Source organism: Manis javanica, chromosome 3 (assembly GCF_040802235.1).
Source record: "Manis javanica isolate MJ-LG chromosome 3, MJ_LKY, whole genome shotgun sequence".
NCBI lineage: Eukaryota > Metazoa > Chordata > Mammalia > Pholidota > Manidae > Manis > Manis javanica.
Window position 1 is genome coordinate 79,268,736 of NC_133158.1, and position 20,517 is coordinate 79,289,252.

General features: G+C 37.8%; 2 protein-coding genes across 11 annotated transcripts in view; one reads left to right on the forward strand and one right to left on the reverse strand.

The window, feature by feature from the left end:
• CMSS1 (cms1 ribosomal small subunit homolog) overlaps positions 1–20,517 on the reverse strand; it is a 382,078-nt gene that overhangs the window by 320,069 nt on the left and 41,492 nt on the right. The gene's annotated exons all lie outside the window — the stretch shown is intronic.
• Positions 1–20,517, forward strand: part of FILIP1L (filamin A interacting protein 1 like) — a 304,769-nt gene that overhangs the window by 252,017 nt on the left and 32,235 nt on the right. The window contains exons 1-2 of one of the 6 annotated variants that reach the window (XM_017657511.3): positions 6,289–6,378; positions 7,317–7,377. The exons of 4 other annotated variants lie outside the window; for them this stretch is intronic. In XM_017657511.3, the coding sequence (XP_017513000.3) occupies positions 7,349–7,377 (29 nt within the window). In that variant the 5' untranslated portion in view covers positions 6,289–6,378; positions 7,317–7,348. Of the gene's footprint in view, positions 1–6,251; positions 6,379–7,316; positions 7,378–20,517 lie in introns of those variants that run through there. One more of the 6 variants, XM_036998637.2, reaches the window with a different exon arrangement.

Below are 20,517 nucleotides of genomic sequence, written 5' to 3' on the forward strand. Positions count from 1 at the left end.
AACGACTAAAAGCCACCTGAATTCATATCAACTAAGTTCACAATAACTGACTGTAAATAATGGACAAAGCAAAACTGGGGACAAGAGGGACATTATAAAATGGACAGACATTATATTATGTCTCTTTCATAAAAATAATCTTAGAATGAACCACTTACTTTACTTCCTAAATATTTCCTCAGGCCTTCTAGACCCATTTTAATAAATAAATACTTTATTTCCTCAGGCCTTCTAGACCCATTTTAATAAGTTTAAATGATTAAAAGTTTATCCTCATGCTTTGTTATATTTGAGTTTCCAATGATAAAAAAGAACATATAAATTCAACCTGCCCAACTGTTTTACCTTTAATTGGCCAACTATTATAATGACATTCTAAGTGTTCCAATGACTTCCTACTAATAAAAACCTGTTCAATTATATTTTAAACTCACAGGCTTTCTCTGTCAGTATTTAACCTGGAATAAAGGTGCACAATTATACAGAAAAATCTATCAGAGTGGTATCTTTAAAAATGCATTACTTAAAAAAGATATGTTAAATGCTGATAAATTTGTAAGTAGTTTCCATGAACATATGTGACCTTGTTCATAGCTATTCTTATTACTGTCACTTTAGGTTTTGTTTTCTAATGTTCGTATTTTGTCTGTCAAGATTAGTTTCCATTTAAAATAGGCTCAACCAGAAAATAGAATGAATTAGCAGTGGAACTGAAGTTGTTATATGTATTAGAGGACTAGAAAAAACTAATGGAAAATAGTTTCAATATATGTGAAATAAATATGTTATTATATTGAAGGAATGACCACAATTCTATACTTCTCTCAAAAGACCAACTTTATGGGACCTAAGAAATAAAAATCCCCACACATAAATTATAAAAAAAAGATACGGGGTACAAACTACTTGACCAGATCTCTTTAAAAATGGACTGGACCAAAAGCATTGAGAACAATCTGTGCTGGCAAGGGACAAGGAAGATGACCTAATAGGTCTTTTCCGACTCTAATTTCTGTGATTTGAAGATTTTTTTTACCCCTGCAGTAATACTTGTGAGTTCAACATTTCTCAAAACTATTATTAGTTACCAAGGAGACATAAAATGTTTGCAGGAATAAATAGGCAAATGGACTGGTCTTAAATAGCAGGCTTTTCCAGCTGCCCATTTAATAATCTTATGGGGCACCATATTATCAGTTCTTCATTCTCTCCAAGTTATTCTACTTATCTACTGGCAGACTCACTAGAATTGCATAGACAACTCAGAGCATCCCATGTAAACCAAGAACAGGAGGTCTCTGATCAACAGAAGAGTCTTTATTAAATACAGACTTTACTGCTTCACTTAGTGAAGAATAAAAGCCATGGCAATGTCAGTAGGATAGCAGGCAGTGGTTGGATTTGTGACCACTATTTCTAGGGAAAATATGCAAATACATGCTTATAAATGACCCAATGTCTACAGAAAAGTCATGAACACACTATTAAAATATATATAATAAAGGTAAATAGAAACAGTACACACATATGGCCCACAGTATGAAAACAATTATGGTTTATAATAACTGCTTAGAAAAAGACTAAAAGGAAACACAGTACACTGAATTATTACAAATAAGCAGTATTTGTGTGCTAGAAGTAGGTGTAAAATGTCTTTTCTACTTTTTGCATTTTCCAAATTATGATGGGCAATGAACTATTTTTAAATTAATTTTTAAGGCCACAAAATATCATTGATTTTAATGTATATAAAGGGCTTCCTATTCCCTAGTATCACCACTGATACTGCTATAATCAGCCCAAGTTAGCTTTCAAGGGTATTAATTCCTGTTGTAAAAATCAAAAAGTCAGCTAAGGAATAGGAATAGTTGAAGGAATAGGAATAGTTGAAGAGCCTCTGGGAAGTTTGAGGACTACGGAAGTCTGAGACAGGAGATCTGGGATAAAGTAGGAGTGAGACGGTTTCACTGCAGCCCATTACCAGCTGGTGAAAGGCTCTCAGTGCACAGTGTGTCATGCCACATGGGGATGTAGTATATTTTGTCTGGGCATTTATGTGTACCAAGCAAGGCAGATGGTACCCGAGGAACAGAAAGAAGAGTGAAAGGAAGAGGTTAGTTAGAAAACAGATTGTGCCTGGCTTTCACCCTCAGCCTTCCCTTTTGGCTCCATGTTCCACACTTGCCCACCTGTGCTGCTCAGTCCCTTTAGCCTTCCTCCTGAGTCGTGTAGCAGCAGAGCAGTGGTCAGCACCAGATCCATGGCTTGCTTACTCAATGCTCAAAGGCAAAGCTGCTTTGCAAGAAGGCTGTCAGCGAGGTGCTAGAATGTTCTTTGAGGCGGAATATCTTCGCACTAAAGGCTTACACACTGGCCAATCCATTTGCAGCCTAGTGCAGCACAGGATCACAGAATTCTGCCTCTCTTCAGGCCATCCTGGATCTGTCCCCACTCTGTTTAGACTCTCTTATGCACCAGGCCCATAAGAAAATTATTTTCTTTATACATCATAGGGTTTCCACATATACCATTTGATAGTGGCAAGAGAGCAAGCACTTCATATTCAAAGCCAGTGTTACCCTCCCATAGCTTTCAGCAGAGCTTCCAGGAAGCAGTGCACGTCATCCCTTAACTGATGAAAGAACCAGTAGTGGAAATTGTGGGCAGCTGCAAGAAAGGTTAATTATGAATACTGCTTCTCTGGCACTTATTTGGATGACTAAAAGACTCCCCTTGCCACAAAAAGAAACAAAGGCAGGGAAACAGGACATGGAAGAAAGAGCAGTAAGTTCACAAAAAGAAACTGGCTTTGCATGCTCAGTAACATGTAATAGTATTTTAAAACAGTTAAATAATGACATTGTGGACATTACTAATATCACCAGTTACTGTGGTCATTGTAATAACCTCCTGCCATTAGCTTAAATCAGGGGAAATTACTGATATTCAACTGTTTTTGACTATGTAACAAAAGTAACTTCACAGAATTCAAAAGAATTGATATATCCTAGTTTCCAGCCATGTCACCTACAATCATTCTTCTACATTAGAAACTAGTTAGTTTGGTAGAAAAATTCCTCTGTGCCATTTCCAAATAACAAGTTAAAGCTGTTACTGATTTAGATCATAAATTCAGATTTGCAGTTACATATACATAATTTGTAATTGTAGAAAGGACTTTAATTTGTAGGTATACTTATTTGCAGGAAATTTCTGATTATAAATGAGAAGTCATATAGCAATTAGACAGTGAAATATTCAGTAAAAAAAGGAAGTAAAACTTTCTCAGCCAAGACTGAATGAAGCACAGTGGTCATAACTATATTCTTTACATAATATATATATGCCAGAAGCCAAGAGAACAAAAATTGTACCTCAAAGAGGATACTGGTAGGAAGAGGGAAGGAAATAAAAGTCAACTTGTTGTCTCATGTGGCCAATGGAGCACAATGCCAAAGGCTGGATGGAGTTTATGAAATGGGACCCAGGGTACTTTTGTGTCAGATAGAGATCCCACTTCCTCAAGACCCTTGATTTTCAGCTGTAGGAAAACTGTCATAATATTTTAATTTTATTAGAACAAGACATGTTTGCCAATATCCTCAAGAAAACCACTGTAGTAAATATACAAATCCATGTCTCCAATATGAATGACACTCCCTAAGGTTTTTCAATGCACAATCAGGGTGGCTCTGGTGTGTGGCCTATGAAGAGGATGTCTGGTTTTCCTAGTTTAGCATTTAGCCTGAAAAATAAGGATATAGACTTCTCAATTAAATCAGAACATTTATCAACAACACTTCTGAGAGGTTCCTAGAAAACCATTAAGAGAAGACAAGATTAAGGCTATACATAAACAATGGTTCCAATCCCGGCATTCGCTAATTTACTAATACTGAGAATTTGGTCCAGCCATTACCCTTCCAAATGTTTCTTCGACTAAAAAGTATGGATAATCTTACCTCAAACTGTGTTGTGCAGATTAAACAATGGACCGTGTGTAGAGTACTAAGCACAGGGAATGAGATGAACTGAAAGCTCAATAAATTAGAGTTATTATTGGTTCCTGAAGAGAATGGTAACATACCATGACCTCAGTTGGAATGTTGAGTCATGGCTGGGTCAGAGACCAGTGAGTGCTTCGGAGAGTACACAGCACCACGCAAGCACACAAGCAGTAGGAGCTCTAATCATCTTTTCCTCTAAGAACCCTAAACAACGCTTGTACCCCCTTAACTTCTTTATTCTTCAATTACTCCAGCTAAAGAAAAGGAAGAAATTATACTGCCATTTTTTACAGGGCAACTGGGATGTCAAAAAGCATGAAAATAAATTCAAAGTGTTGAGTACAAAAATGTGAGAAAGAAATAAAAGGCAGTGTCCAAAGTTAGGAAATCTCTGTACCCATCAGAGGGGAAAGGAGACAAAACAAGTTACAAAAATGCTAGCTTTCGGTAAAGGGACTTTATGTTACCAGTTTGGAGCTGGGATTCAGGTGTTCATGCTTCATGAAACTTTCATAACACGTATCTCATTTGTGAGAAATAAAATTTAGCATAAAAGTCTCAACAACAACAAAAAGGCAAGCATAGGAGACTAAAAAGATTCAAATAAGCATAGGAAACTAAAAAGATTCAAATACACTTTCACAAATATAGGATGGGATAACAAAACTAACAAACCAACATCTAAAATATTAATACAAAACTGCCAAACAAGTATTAAATTTTAAGTTCAGCTGAAGGGTCTGGTCATTTACTTCTCTTAAAACAGTACATATGAAAAGCAGGGGTTAGTTTAATAGGCTTCTCAGTATACAGGTAGAGTGATCTAGACCTGTTAAAGAGAGCCCACAGTTTAGCAAAATGCCACACATTTATTTTTGTGCCCAGTACCTTTCTTCCACCATTTTCACTAACTATACATTCTGCAACCAGCCTTTCTTCAATTCACATTAAGTAAAAGAAACAAGCAGACTATTTTCATTATTCCTGTTTGACAAAAAAACATAAAATGTAATTTTAAAAGAATTAAATAGACTCAAGTTATTTGAAGTACTTAATTCATTTGAAAGTTGCAAATCAGGCAGCCACCTCCCTAGTTTACTTAGCAGGTTCATGTAGTTGTCTAGAACTTTAGAGATTACTTACTTCTCTTACTGAATTGCAAAGTAATTAGGAGGCTAATTCTCATTTACCAGAACAAGGATTTATGCAAGTAAATCTACCCCACTGGGTGGGAACAGGCTTTATTCGGTCATATTTGGTCAGCTTCTTCTCTCTTCACATGTCTTTCTTTCTTTTTTTTTAAAATTTTTTATTAAGGTATGATTGATATACACTCTTATGAAGGTTTCACAAGAAAAAACAATGTGGTTACTACATTTACCCAGATTATCAAGTCCCCACCCATACCCCAATGCAGTCACTGTACATCAGTGCAGCAAGTTGCCAGAGATCTACTGTCCCTTCTCTGTGATACACTGTTCTCCCCGTCTTCACATGTCTTTCTGATTTTGTTTTACTGTGCTTGCTGGCAGTAAATGAATTAAAACTGCTGAAGTTCTATTTTTATACTTTGTCTTAAAAGTACAGCACAAAACATTTAAATTTTTCAATAAACATTTTTCCTGCCAAATAAATTGATTCAACTTAAATACTTTAAAACACAGGCATGGAGAAATGAGGAACGAGGTTATTTCAGGAAAAACACTGAAAAAATAAGATTTCATCTGGCCTTCCCATCATCACTTGAAGAATTGTTTGGTAGTGACATCATCAGGAAATAAAATACTATCCTCTGAGGACCCTTACTCTTTACAAAGAGCAAAGAGAAGGTTTGAAGTCTAAATCACCCCCGGATTTGTCTAAAAAAAAAAACCCTTCTGGTTTTCCTCTCCCGCCAAAAAACAAATGTAACAAAAACCTATTTACGAATATTTAAGAATAACAGGATGTGTACTTAAGAATCCGGAGCAATAACATAAGCTTTAGAGCCCCAGAGGGAAAAAAGCTACAAGCGAATCAACCTTGACCCCCACTGCCTTCTTAGCCCGGCAGGAGGGCGCCGGTGTCCCCAGCCAGCCACCCATGCCCGTCCGCTGGGAGTCGGGGACCCACGGTCGGTTCACACGGTCCGAGCGTCGGCGGAGGCAGGGCGCAAGGCTGCGCCCCCGCGGCTCGGCTGTCACCGGCGCCCCCGGCGCCCGCGCCGCACACGCGGAGCGCCTTATAAGGCAGCGCAGTGACGTAACGCCCTTAGGCCGGGCGCGCTCGGCGCCCCGCTCGCATTGTTCGGGCGACTCCCGGAGAGCGCACAGCCGGCTAGGAGCGCCGTGCGACTGCGGTCCCCGCCCGGTCCCCGGCGCAGGCAGCTCAGGTAAGCGCGGGAGAGCCGCTCCGCTCCAGCAAGGGGCATGGCTGTCAGCCAGCCAGGCAGTCTGTAAGTGGCTTTTAAAGTTACCAGCATCACCAACTGCAGACAGGTTTCGAAAAGCGCGTCCAATGAACTCTAGGTTTAAAACCTTTTCCAACTCAAACAAAACTTACAGGTTTTCTCCAACGGAGAAAACAGATTTGGGATTTAATTTTAAATGTTGAGAGGTGGGAGAACGACTATATATTACCTACGTTTTCCAAGTGGGTTACACAGTTGAATCCTGCCTGTATTGAAAAAACTTTGGCGGGTGGGTGGGGAGGCGATATATTGTAATACAACAACTCGATCACTTGATCTCTCTCTTTGAACTTAAACCCCCTTAGGTTTTACAAGACCAAACTGGGAAACACTGCCACATAGTAATGGATTTGTTAGTGCCATCCCTCTCCCCCTTTTCTCCCCCAACCTTTGTAAATCTTCATGTAAGACTAGAAAACCGCTGTTAGGAATTTATCTTGAAATTAGGATGAATCTAACTTAAAAAGTCAAACACTTTTTAAGCTTCAAAAAAATCTCACAAATGCTATTCTGTCTTAAAAGCCTATGTCAGTTTGTACAAGGAAGTAACTATCACAGTTTGAGTTCCAACTTTTACTTCAACTCCAGTCAATGAATAAATAACAAACTGCACTGAAAATTAAAACAAGATAAAGCTAGTTTATCTAGAGTTATTATTTCAGACAATACTTTATTATGTAGAAATAAATAGTAACTTGAAAGGTAAAGTTTATAGCAGAATTTTGTTTGATCAGTGACATTTTAAACATAATTAGTTACATCTAAACTGAGTAGGCTATTGCTATAAATTAATTTTTGCAATACGATTATTAAACTTTGGGCAGATGCTGAAAATCTACATATTTTACTTTAATTTTTAGAATAAAAGTCAGCAGAGGAATTAAAATATGCTATGTCAAGTTTACAACATTGGAACAGGAGGTAAAAAAAGATTTATCACTAAAACTTTATTTGGTCTGAATACATGTTGTAAAACAAAACTTAAGAAATGTATGACAGCATTATTTTCCTTTTTAAATAACCTCTATGCTTTACTTGTCATTTGAAACACAGCATTTTTTTAAATATGCTTAAAATTTGGGATTTACTTGTGTTTCTAGTAATTCCTGTGGTTGTTCTTTCATGTATATGACAGACACTAGTACCTACCATTTTTGCTTCATAGGAGTTTTGTTTTGTTTGCTAATTTTGTTTGGAGCAAGACATCGGTTTTAGTATTCTAGAAGAAAAATTACATGTTATTTGGCCTGAAGATAGGCTATACAAACTGCAGGTCAGTACTAGCAAGGAGGATTTCCCCAAAACTATTATTTCAATCTAGGGAAGCCTCTCATAATGAGAAGAGAGAGGGGCCAACACCCACATCACTGTGGAGAAGTATGGAATATGCCAGAGAAAAGTAGTTATTTGATATAGGCTGTAATTGGAAACTGCAAAATTCCTGGGTTGCGAAAAAAGGTATTCCACTCTTTTAAATCTAATAGAGGGAAACAGAAACCACCAATTATTGTTTCAGCTATACCCAAAGTATCATCTGTACCATAAACTATAGCTCAATTGTTGAAAATCATAACTTCTATCAAAGCTCTAGCAGCTGTTTCCCAGAGTATGCATTTTATTTTTTTAAACAAGTATCAATTTATGTTTATTTTTAAATGACACACTTCCAATACTCTACACTTTTTCCCATTTATAGCAACTTTAAAGCATGGTTAAAAGAACAGTCACTCATTAAGATCCCTTTAAAAACTGAAAGTCAAACAAGATTTTTCATGGATACTTTATCTCACAGAGGGCTCTCTGAGCATTTCTTAGTTCTTAATCTATATGATGGAAAAAATGTTTGAATGAATGTAAATTTTTATATTTTCAAATAAAATACATACTAATTTTATGTTCAATAAGTTCATTTGCTCTTCTGTGGTGATTAACCATAATTGTTAAGAACTGATATTTTTCCTAATGCTGTGTTGCAGTCCATAGTAACAGCTAATATGAAAACACGCATCAAGCTTTGAGCTTCCTGATTTTCAAGTCCACTTGCAATTCCCATTAATTTGCTTTCTCAAAAGGCTGTAAATTTTGTTTTAGGGTTCTCTGTTGCCCCTTCCAAAAAAGTGCCTTTGATAATAAATGGATTTTGAGGTAGAGAAGTAAAAATAAGGGAGAAAATAAAATCCCATTAATTCTTCTTAGGTAATGTTCTGTCTGTATGTAGTACTTCAGAGCAAAGTGAACATTTTTCAAGGTCGAATAAAGAAAAAAATACAGACTCCCATATAAGGGAAAAAGGAAGGAAGCAGGAAAAGAACTGTTTATAAAAGACAGGATATTGTGGCGTGATAATCAGAAGATGCAAAGTAATATTGGTCTCAATCTGCTTCAGGAGTTGAAATCTGTTGTCCATATAGCCAGTCATTATCTCTGAAAAATCCATCATATCTTGCCTTATCCTCTTAGGCATATCATTAATTTTAAATGGGTTTTTAGAGTTTATTTAATTGGTATTTGACTATGAGTTTAGCTTTAATATAAACTTTGTTAGGTTTCTGTAAATTATATTTAAATAAAGATTTAAAGATGAAGACACACACATATGCAGCCAGCATCACAAACTTTCAAAGTAGTGGTTGCTTCTGCCATCACTACAATGTATGTGCTGGTCAGTTTCTACTTTGAAAGTCAGGTGTACTAATTCCTAGTGGATAGTCACCAGCACTGTTGTAAACCCTCCTACCTCCCTCGTTTTCTTAAAGAGTTGAGATTCTTTCTCCCTGTTTTTTTCCTGCACTGGGAAAGCTGAGCAAACAGAAGTGGGAAGGCTCTCCAAGGAAAGCCTCTTAGTTCCTTTTCAGATATGGGAGAAGTACTCCCTCTTCATGTTTGTTTTCAGGTGCTTTTTAGCAGATTGATAGGGTAGCAGTAGTTTTTAACTCTGAGTCCAAGAACAGAGAATAACATATTCAGTTTTCTTTCTCCAGTCTGACCATCCTCACATTTCTATGCCCTACTGGTTCCAAAGAAAGAATAACTCTGGAAGATACACTGTTTTTTAATGACAATTAAAGGCTTGGGGAATAACAGGTTTTTGTGTTGGAGGGGTAAGGAGGTATGTAGAGGAGGAGGTAGGTAAGCGCATCACTGGGACAAGTAGGGGTGCAGACAAATAATATACCCAATTCCTTGCTTCTTTTTGTAACTACTGATTCTAGCCTAAAGGGCAGGGAAAGAGAGTATATATTACATCAGAATAACAAACACTCAACTCCACAGATGTGAGTCTGAGAAGTACCTTAAGTTCTTCTATGTGGACAATGGGATGCCCCAGAGAGTGTACACATATACACGTGTTCACACACACAAACACATACACACACCTGGCAGGGAGTGTCCACTGAAGTTTGTATCTGGAAGAGGCCTGGAAGGCCATCTGTGCCAAATGCCTCACATTACAGAAAGGTGTGACTTGCCTTAGAGACACTGAGCCACTCAGAGGCAGGGTCAGGGCTCCCTGAATTCTTGGGCTGTAGCCTTGGTTTCTCCTTAAATAGTGGTAGGAAGAGATGAGAACAGAAACCCAGAAGTGCTTGGTGCTGGAGGTATTAAATTGGATATAAAACCCATTAAAAAAAGAAAGTAGAAAGATTCAAAATTCCTATTCATAATAAGAAGGTAAAGGGGAAGGAGGGAGGTAAAAATCAATACAGGTCAGCCAGGCTACAACAATGGAAGGGAGGTGATAAAAAGAGGAGAAAGAAAACAAATAATAAATTACTCAAAGGTCCTCTGTGTGGTAAAGCTCTTTTTCTACTTGGAAGCTGAGAGGTACTCTGGAAAGAGTGTATGCTCTACAGTCAAACACACTGAGGTCTGAACCACTAGCTGGACAAATGGCCATCTTCCAACTAGACAGTCTGCACACCGAGGTCTCCCCGGCCAGCAAGTTCCCCTCACCACTCAGAGCAACTCAGTGCTTTCAGAACAACCTCTTCAATTGTACAGAAGTCACCAATGTGGTGCCTGGTGCTCAAACTTACACTGCTTTGCTTTCCTTCGCACCATGCATTGCTATGACATTAAAGTACACATTAACTGTTTATTGTCTGGCTCCTTGACTGTAAACTCCTTGAGGATCAATTTTGCAACCAGCTTTATGTTTAGTGCCCAGAAAACTACCTGCCTATACAACTGGTGTGTCACTGGGAGAAGGGTGTTGGATATATGTATGAACAAATAGATAACAACCTAGAAGCCTCTTATTTGGTAAGAAAGAGTGTATCTGGCAGCAGTCGGCTTGGAAGGGTCCCTTCTAGCTTTGTTTAGGAGTTCAAAACAAACCTTTGCTGCTATTTGAAGTAATCATGGAGAACTTATTTACAAACACAAAAACCAGAAAACAAATTGGGCTCAGATGAAGTCAAGGCAGTGAAATCTACTCTGTACTGTTCAGTATGTGTTGTGTAGGCCGACTAGGTAAGATGCTTCTTTGCTCTCTGCCCACTTCCATCTACCTTGCTTTAACTTCCTCTTCCAAATAATGAGAATAAAGGTGGTGAAGGAGTACCAGCTGAATCACCCTGGGGCATAGAATGGATGGGAAGCTAAATATGAAAGAGCAGAGTGTAGAGGTTTTGCCCTTAAGGCAGAGTAGATACCTGTTTTTCTCTAATCTCTGTGCCTCAGCTGAAGGCCTAGAAGATGTAGTCATTGGGCCTAAACAGTTTATCTTTGCAATGACTAGAAACCAGCATATTGCCTTTTCCCAAGCATACACTTCAATTCCCAAGTATCTGGGGAATCAATTGTATCTGCCAGGAGTTACAGAAAAGAAATGATTTTTCAATTCTTTCAAAGTTAGGTAACTACAAAGTCAACCTGTGAAACCAGTTTAGGGTGCATAACTTCTCACAAGCAGCAAACATTTTCTGAGTGTCTAACAGGCACTGTACTATTAAGCGCAAGGCAGGACAGCAGGCCCAGCAGGAACTAAGTCCTCTACACACCACAGTACGGCACTCACCAGCTACTCTACTAGCACTGACTGGACTAAGATCCTCAGCAGTTCTGCAACAATGGCTCAGTCATCGTCCCTGCTTCTTTTTTGATGGCATGATAAAACACTATAGATATGGTCAGTGTAAATAAGACTGGTCAACTGTACAGAAAAATTGAGTAAAGATAAACGTGTGGGACTTTAAAAAAATGACTATAGTTAACCTTCAGACTTGTTTACTAGTATCAGTAAATTGACATGGACAAATAGTGTTATCTCAATGATAAGACTGAAGAGTAGAAATAATGGTCCATAAATCTGAATTCTCCCTTCTTAGCTTTGCCATCCATTCACTGGGAAAGCTTCCCATAGCCATGGCTTCTACAAACCTCACAAAGGAAACCTTGTCATCCATCACAAGTATCTCCCAGTACTGGGTAAGGACAGAATAGTGGGCAGTAACCCCTAAGGTAACTCTGATGAAGCAGTCAAAGACTATATAAAAATATAAGCTATGGATTACATAATAAAAGAGACAAATCAGCTAAAAGAAATAGAATATGAGGGGAAAAGTAATACACACAGAGAAAAGGTGACCAGAACTGCAGCACTTGAGCCTGTGACAGCTCCATATCACTATACCATGAGCGGCCTCAACGATGAGGTCAGCCCTTCAAGCTGGGCGGTTCTGACAGGAGCAAATCTGCCAGATGATCTATCTCATGGCCCACCAGTCTTGGAACAAAAGTTTAAAGGTGAACTAGGTTTTTCTCTCATTCTTTTTAAAATTCTTTCTAAGGTGGATCAAAACAAAGACAAATCTCTGAGGAGAAATCATAAGAGGAATGTAAAACATTTCATCATGTTTGGTCTGACAATATTTTAGTGACTGGTGCTGTTACAGCTGAAGAAAAGGAAGATGCTGCTTGGCCTAGGAGCTTGGGAGCAGCGTGAGAAAGTTCTTGCTGAAGACAAGGGGCCATGAAGTGAGATACCATGCACGCCCCTTAGCCTGTTAGTCTGTTAATTGGGAATCAGAGAGGTGAATCACTCTGTGAGGTTTTGTGACAAGTAATCTAACTGCTGTAGGGAAGATTAGTCTTTAAAAATATTATCAATCCATTTTTATCAAGACAGTTAAACACTCACAATATTATATATTTGAGACTGCTTATTATCCTTCAGGCATTCATACAATTGGCTATACTGTGCAGATTGAGATCTGTCAGATGAAGGTGAGAACAACTTTGTTAAGTGATTTGGTGTTCCACTCATCTCCCCTAAGATTATGCCTTACAAAATTCTTCTTACAGTCCCATAAAATTCAGTGGGCTGAGCAAAGATGCAAAGAATCACAGGCAAGCTGAAGATTCTCTGGCTGGATTTCCCCTATCTGGTCTTTATTTAAATTTGTCTCCAAGTGAATTCCTCACTTCATTGAATGTTTCTTCCTGCTCAGAAGTGACAGGAACAAGAAAAACAAAACTCTATTTCTTCTGCTCTAATAATACGAGTAAATTCTGAGGACTTTAGGCATCATTCATCCTAAGAGGGGGCCATAACTCCCTAGGAAATGGTTCTTTTCACCTCTCAATCACTTGTCTGTGCATCAGGTATGTACTGAGTCAAACCCATGTGGGGGATACGAAGGTATTATATCCTGCCAAGAGCTTACAGTAAATTCAAGAGGAAAAATAATTTACCAAAACAAACTGGAAAGTGGTATAAAACAATATAGAGTATTTGTGTCACAAAACTGTAGGGGCTGTGGGGACTCAGGGAATCAGCCTCGGTTAGACAAGTTAGGAGTATTCATGGAAAAGATGGGAACTGAAATGCAAATGGAGACTACTGAATGGAGCATTCCAGAAAGGATAGCAGATCATTCCTTGGAAATGTTTTAAGAAAGAGAAATCTGAGGTAAAAAGAGAAAGAGGGCTTGAACTAGGATCCTAACACCAAAACTCTGATTTTAAATCCACTATTTAGTCTTCAGAACAACCTGAGTTTCTACAGAAAGGAAGGCTTCTTAAGTGATTCCAATCTTTAAAGTAAAGATTAAATATGATAATGCAGTTGGCATAATGCCAGATCCACAGCTGGCACTCCGTAAATGGTACCTATGACTCTTCTAGTTATGCCAGTGTGCCCACAAGGAGGGTGTTCCATCATCACTAAGGCTCTAGGATTCTGCTAGGCTGAGGCACAAGGGGTTGCCTCAGGGCCAGAGAGGGGATACATTGTAGGATGCACTCTCAAAGAGCTCATTTCTCTTAAACCAGCAATAAAGTGAAAGGATTAAGTTTGTTGGAGAAAATCCATGTCTCTAGTGCCTAACCTCAGCCATTATGAAAAGCGCAGTTATCCTTTATCCTGATTTCCCTGCTAGAAGAGAATCCCTCTTATGAGAAACCCACATGAACTTTTGTACAGATGTCTTAGTTACCTGATATAAGAAACAAGTTGCTGAGTAGTAAAGGGCAAAAGAGAACAAAAGCCTTAAAAGTAGTCTGGAATCCCCATTTTACCTTAAAAGTCCTTCCATGCCTGAGATGCACACTTGTAAAACAACTCTTACAGCATGGACTAAATAGTTTATATCAGATGCTAACCACAGATGATAAAGATTCCTTTCACAAACAGTCTAAATACATCTTCCTAGGTGTTAAATTTTCAGGTTAATGGTACTTTCAATTTAGCATAACATTTTAAGTGTCAGACACAAAAAAGATTTACTTCTTTACTTTTACAGCACACTTATAACCCGGAATTACAACAAATGCTTGACATATAAAGAAGTAAAAATAAATATGAATCCCATGAAATTCCAATTACGGTTCCCATATAGTTATGAACTGAAACTTGATGAGTCATAAAATCCTTTTCCAATGGAACAAAACATAGATTTTTGATATGTGAATTCATACATAATACTATATAGGAAAGAATGGAGGAAAGGATTCCCAAGGCTGGTGGGGATTTTTATTCTCTGCAACTGAGATTTGAGGATCATCAAAGGCTTTGAAACCTTAGGGATGAAATTATACTGCTTTCCCCATGTTGCAGCTGGGTGACAGGCAGATGAGGCAAGATCACAGAGTTAAGTCACTAGCATATTTTGGTCCAACATTCTCTGACCACCAGATACATGGCTCTTCTGAAAGGGGCTTTTCCACTGTTTTTCAACCTGGGTTTTACTTTTATCTTTGTTTATAGCTGTGAAACAGTGAACCTTAAAAGTGAGTGATAGTGAAGCTAATGCTTTTTTTCAGAAATACTTTTGCTACTACTGCAAACCTGCAATAATTTGCCCTCTGAGAATTCAAATCACAGGGTAAGATATGGGAAGTGCAAAAATGGATGGGTCTTTATATAGCACATACACAAGGTATACTGTAGCTGTTTCTTTAATTCTGCTACAAATAGAAAATCTCACAGAGATAAACATAACTAAATGGATGAAACTCTTGCTCAGGTACAAAATGAGCAGCAGACCTAACACCAGGGGAAGTAGAGTGTAAAGTCAATGCTGTCACCTCTGCTAGGTCTGCTCCTAACTACTGTAACATCTTGGTGGAACTGCCCCTTACTACACAAGCTTAACATTCTCTAGAACATGTTCATCTTAAAAGAACCCAATTTAGAGAAGAGGAAATATCAAACTCTGTGTTCATGCATTCTGTCTTCACAATGCTCAGGAGTGGCAGAAAAGGACAATGTAAGCCAAATGCTCTGAACTGTCAGGAAAAATGAAATAAAGCTAAGAACCAAAATAATTTTAATATTTACAATGCATGCAAGAGGACATACAAAACATAGACTACAAGAAAAATGGTCATTTACATTCCAACAGATTCTAGAATAAAACTTTTCCACCTGTCTGTAATTAAACTTTACATATGGCCTAAACTCTAGCTCTCCAAAGTACCATGGAGGAGACAGAAACCAATCATCCTCAGGAACTAGGAAAAGTAGGTAAGAGCAGACAGAGGATGTTCACTGTGGTTCATGACATAATTGCTCGGTATCAAGTCAAGCCAAGCATCAGTCTTCATACTCCAACTGCAATGACCTCTAAACACTATTGTATGTTTTTAGTTCCCTTGCCCCTTATTTACAGATTTACTGTAGCTAAAATGGGTGTGGTGGGGGAAGTTTTCTAGGCACCAAAATGTTTCACATTTTATACCCTTTGAGCTCCTATCAGGACTGTTTTTCATGGTAAACTGTGACTTCACTAGTCACAATAAAACATAAGCCTTTATGTTGTGGTTTCTAAATTTCTGAAGTTTGAATTTCCCACTAACAAGCTAGGAAACGTTTGGTTTCCTAAGCATACCGCGTTAGCCCACTGCCTCTGCACAGGCAGCGAGACTACAAGGAGGTGAAAACCAGCGAACTCATCCCCTCTGGCACATGACTGCTTCCTGTTTTGGCTTTTTTATGTTAAATCTGACAAACTGAACACCAGTGAATTAACATATGAAAGCCAAATAAAAAAGGAAAGCCCCCCCCTTTTTTTAAAGACTTAAAGGAACCAAGGGCTTAAAAGAATTTTTTTTTGGCTCAAAGTAAGATTTGGAAAAGATACATAGTCTTTGCAATTTTTTAAAACAGAGAGAATAAAAGAAAAGCGACCTACCAAATATTACGTGTTAAGAGAAAGGAAATATGAGTCCTTCAAAATACCTATTTGCAAAATCTGAATGAAAATAACAAGTAGAAATTAAAAACAAAACAAAAAAATTCTGCAGCTACATTAGAATGCTTTCTGAAGAATCTGTTTCTGTGCTCTTCAATCCACTAAGATACAAAAGCAAAGTCTATATATAACTGGATTTTGAACAGTGAAGGGAAATACATATAAATGTTCTTAATAAGATCACACACATACACTTTTAAGGGTATACAGTATTATGCCCTTGAAGTCTATCTGAGAAAAGGCTGCCTGTTAAAAATATTTTCCCAGAACTTTAAGTTCCTTGAAATGCTCTACAGAAATGGCATTTATGACAAACCCATCTCCTCTGGGGATCACAAGATGTTATTACTGGCAAAGTCACAATTTTTTAAACCATCCAAAAATAATTATGAATTTATTTCAAGTGACTAAACTTGCTTTATTATTACAATGATTAAGAGAATATTTGCTAATGTCTCCTAATCAAGGCTCAAAGTAGCCATGAACCTACAGAAAATACTGTGACAAAACAGTGGATTGCCAAGTGGTAATGATTCTATGTGCCTTTGACAGGCAAAATATTACAACACACAAATTCACTGGAGAGGATGGTGCATGAGACATGAAAAAGGAGGTGTGGATGTATGTCACGGTACTAAGAAAGGATTTGTAGTAAAAACTATATTATCATTCTGTTTCTGACAATTACTAGCAGGACCTCTGGCAAATTATTTAACTTTTCTGAGCCTCAGCTGCTTTTTTGTAAAATGAGGACAATAGTACTTGCTCTATGACTGTTGCCAGGACTAGCATGGCATATAATAATTGCTCAATAAATGGTGACTTGTTATTCACAGACTGTAGAGGGAAGGAACTATTTACTATGTGTCTTGTTTACAGTTACACCTTTACTCTCTAACAGTGTCTAGTTCAAAAGCAGAATTAGATAATTGTTCAGATATTTAACAAATATTTATTGAGTACTAATTAAGTACTAGGTACTGTTCTTCAGCTAGAAATCTTTAGCATTGGATAAAACATTCCAATAAATTGATGTGTCATTGAATCACATACACACTCAATTTGTGTGAAGTTTACATTCTAGTAGGAGAGACAGACAATGATCAAATAAGTAAAATACAGTAGCCAGACAGTACAGCAGGAGATGAGGGAGAGAGTTGAGTGGCTCCCTGCAGAGGCAGCCAGTACAAAAGTCACAAGCCCTGTGGTGTTCACTGAATAACAAAGAAGCTGGTGTGGCTGGAGCAAGGAGAGCAAAGGTAGAAGGATCAGGGAGCCAAGGGGGTAGGGGCAGAGAGCGCAGGAATAAACCAACAGACACTAAAAACATGCAACGAGAGAAAGAGGAAACTTTTGAGGTTAGTACTCTGTCTGGGCTTTCTAGCATGTGGCCTGCTTAAGTGGAAAGAACATATGCTTTGCCATCAGTGAATTTTTATTCTGGTTTGATTATCTGTGCTGTTTGGTAATTAGTTAACCTCTCCAAATTTTGAGTTTTTTGGTTCCTACACCTCTGTAAAATGGGAGTAATACTTACCTCACAAGGTTGTTGTAAGTATTAAGACCAAGTGGCACAAAGTAAACCCTCAGTATGCTTGTTTCTTTCTCTCTATAAATTAAATCCCACACTGGATAGCAGCTGGGAATTGCCATGGGTTCCAGCTCCAGGGACCCTATAACAATGTCCCTGCATGTTATTTAATGTGCCTAGGCCTTAGTTTCTTGACTAACAAGATACAGATATACACAGAGAAGTTGTAAAGACAGATACACAACAATCAAGGTGCTGTTATAAAATCAGAATCAAGTAATATCACTATTACAGTTTATCTAATATTAAGTTTCAAAACAGCAAAAGTATATGACTCCCATTCTTGGTACTCAATAAAAAAATCCTATGAATTTTCATTTTTCTAGCATGAAGTTGTAAAGATTTATTTGGCAGTCATGTTGATTTTGTTCCCTTTTCTTGCCCCTGTTTAAGAATACTGATCTAAAGGACAGATGGCCAAGACAGTGTTTAACTGCAAAAATCAAGGTGACAGTGTTTATATTTAGTTACTTTTTGCATAAAAAAGGGCATGAATAAGAAACTTTATTATTTTACTTGTTTTCTCATAAAAACACTTTAGAGTACATATAAAAAACTGGTATCAGTGGTTACATTTTAGGAAAGGGGATTGACAGATGAAGAATGAGGTGGGAAGCAGACACTTCACAGTATACTTTTTAGTGTACATATTTTGAAATACATATTATATATTTAGGAATGCTAATCTAAAATCCAAGAAATTCACTTACTTGAAGGGTTAAAACTGAGCAAAATAAACTTTGTATAATTACAAGGCTAATTATACAACAATATGAAAACCTCAAATGAACTATTTCTCAAGAAAATTTGGGTATCCGTTAACCTGTTAACTTGGTATTTTTTTTCTGATGTGCTCAAAAAACATTATGAAGTATTCTTAATAGTGTTCCCCACATTTGTCACTATTGAAATCAAGCCCAGCAGTAAGTAGCACATACAGAAAAAGACTGTTTACCCAGGACTGTGCCAAATCAGTCAGTCCACCCAAGTAGACAAATCTGGGAGTTGTCTGATCCCAGCAGAAAAAGTGTATCTTCACACTCAAGGAAGAAAGAATGGGTAAGATGAGCAGAAGTCAGAGAGCTTTTGGAAAGCCAGCTATAACATCCAGAGTGATACGGTGGCATTTTACTGGATAATGCACATTCAATGCATCATTCTCTTCCAGGAAGGGAGAAGAGCTGTGGTGTAGATCTGTGAACACACAAGAAATGGAAAATAGAGGCAGTCTCCAAATACACTTGAGCAGCAGATAATGGAAAAGAGTTATGAATGTCAGTGACAACTAATACAGGAAGATCTAACCTAAGTTTTCCAAACAATCAACTCTGCCCTAAAATGGCTATTCTCAACCAGAGGGGATTTTTGTTCCCAGGTTTTCTGCTGTGTTGGGAACATTACTTGGTTGCCACAACTAAGTGGGGGTCCTGGGTTACTCCTGGCACTCAGTACAAAGAGGCCAGGGATGCTGCTGAACACGCTACAATACCCTGAACAGCCTTCACGACAAGGAGTCATTCAGTCTGCATATCAGTCACAGAGGCTGAAAGCCCCTGGCCTAACAGTGTGCATGGCTGAAAAGATCCATGAATAGCTGAAGGCAGGTCACAGTAAACAGATTATGTTTAATAGATTAACATTAAGAAATTATACCTTTTCACTCTAGTGTGAATTGACTCTCTCTCCCCCAGCTGACCCCTACTTGAGGACAGCCCATTATGCCTGGGGTGTTCTTCCGCATATTCTCATTCAGTAGTTTCCTACTTCTAATGCTAACTGATATGTGTTAGGCAGTATGCTAGGTGCTTTTGTATGGATTGATTTACTTAATCCCTGAATAACACTACTATAAGAGAGGTTCCAATATTATTCCCTTTCTACAGATGAAGAGAATGAGACTCAGAAAGGTTAAATTTCTGGCCCAGTCTGAATTCAGCAAAGTTGCAGGATACAAAATTAATACACAGAAATATGTTGCATTCCTATATATTAATGATGAACTAGCAGAAAGAGAAATCAGGAAAACTATTTCATTCACAATTGCATGAAAAAGAATAAAATACCTAGGAGTAAACTTAACCAAGGAAGTGAAAGACCTATACTCTGAAAACTACAAGACACTCATGAGAGAAATTAAAGAAGATACCAATAAATAGAAACACATCCCGTGCTCATGGATAGGAAGAATTAGTATTGTCAAAATAGCCATCCTACTTAAAGCATGTACAGATTCAATGTAATCCCTATCAAAATACCAACAGCATTCTGCAACGAACTAGAGCAAATTGTTCTAAAATTCATATGGAACCACAAAAGACCCTGAATAGCCAAAGCAATCCTGAGAAGAAAGAATAAAGCGGGGGAGATTACACTCCCCACCTTCAAGCTCTACTACAAAGCCACAGTAATCAAGACAATTTGGTACTGGCACAAGAACAGACCTATAGACCAATGGAACAGACTGGAGAGCCCAGATATAAATCCAAGCATATACGGTCAATTAATTTATGATAAAGGAGCCATGGACATATAATGGGGAAATGACAGCCTCTTCAACAGCTGGTGTTGGCAAAACTGGACAGCTACATGCAAGAGAATGAAACTGGATTATTGTTTAACCCAATACACAAGAGTAAACTAAAAATGGATCAAAGACCTAAATCTAAGTCATGAAACCATAAAACTCTTAGAAGACAACATAGGCAAAAATCGCTTGAATATAAACATGAGCAACTTTTTCCTGAACGCATCTCCTCAGGCAAGGGTAACAAAATG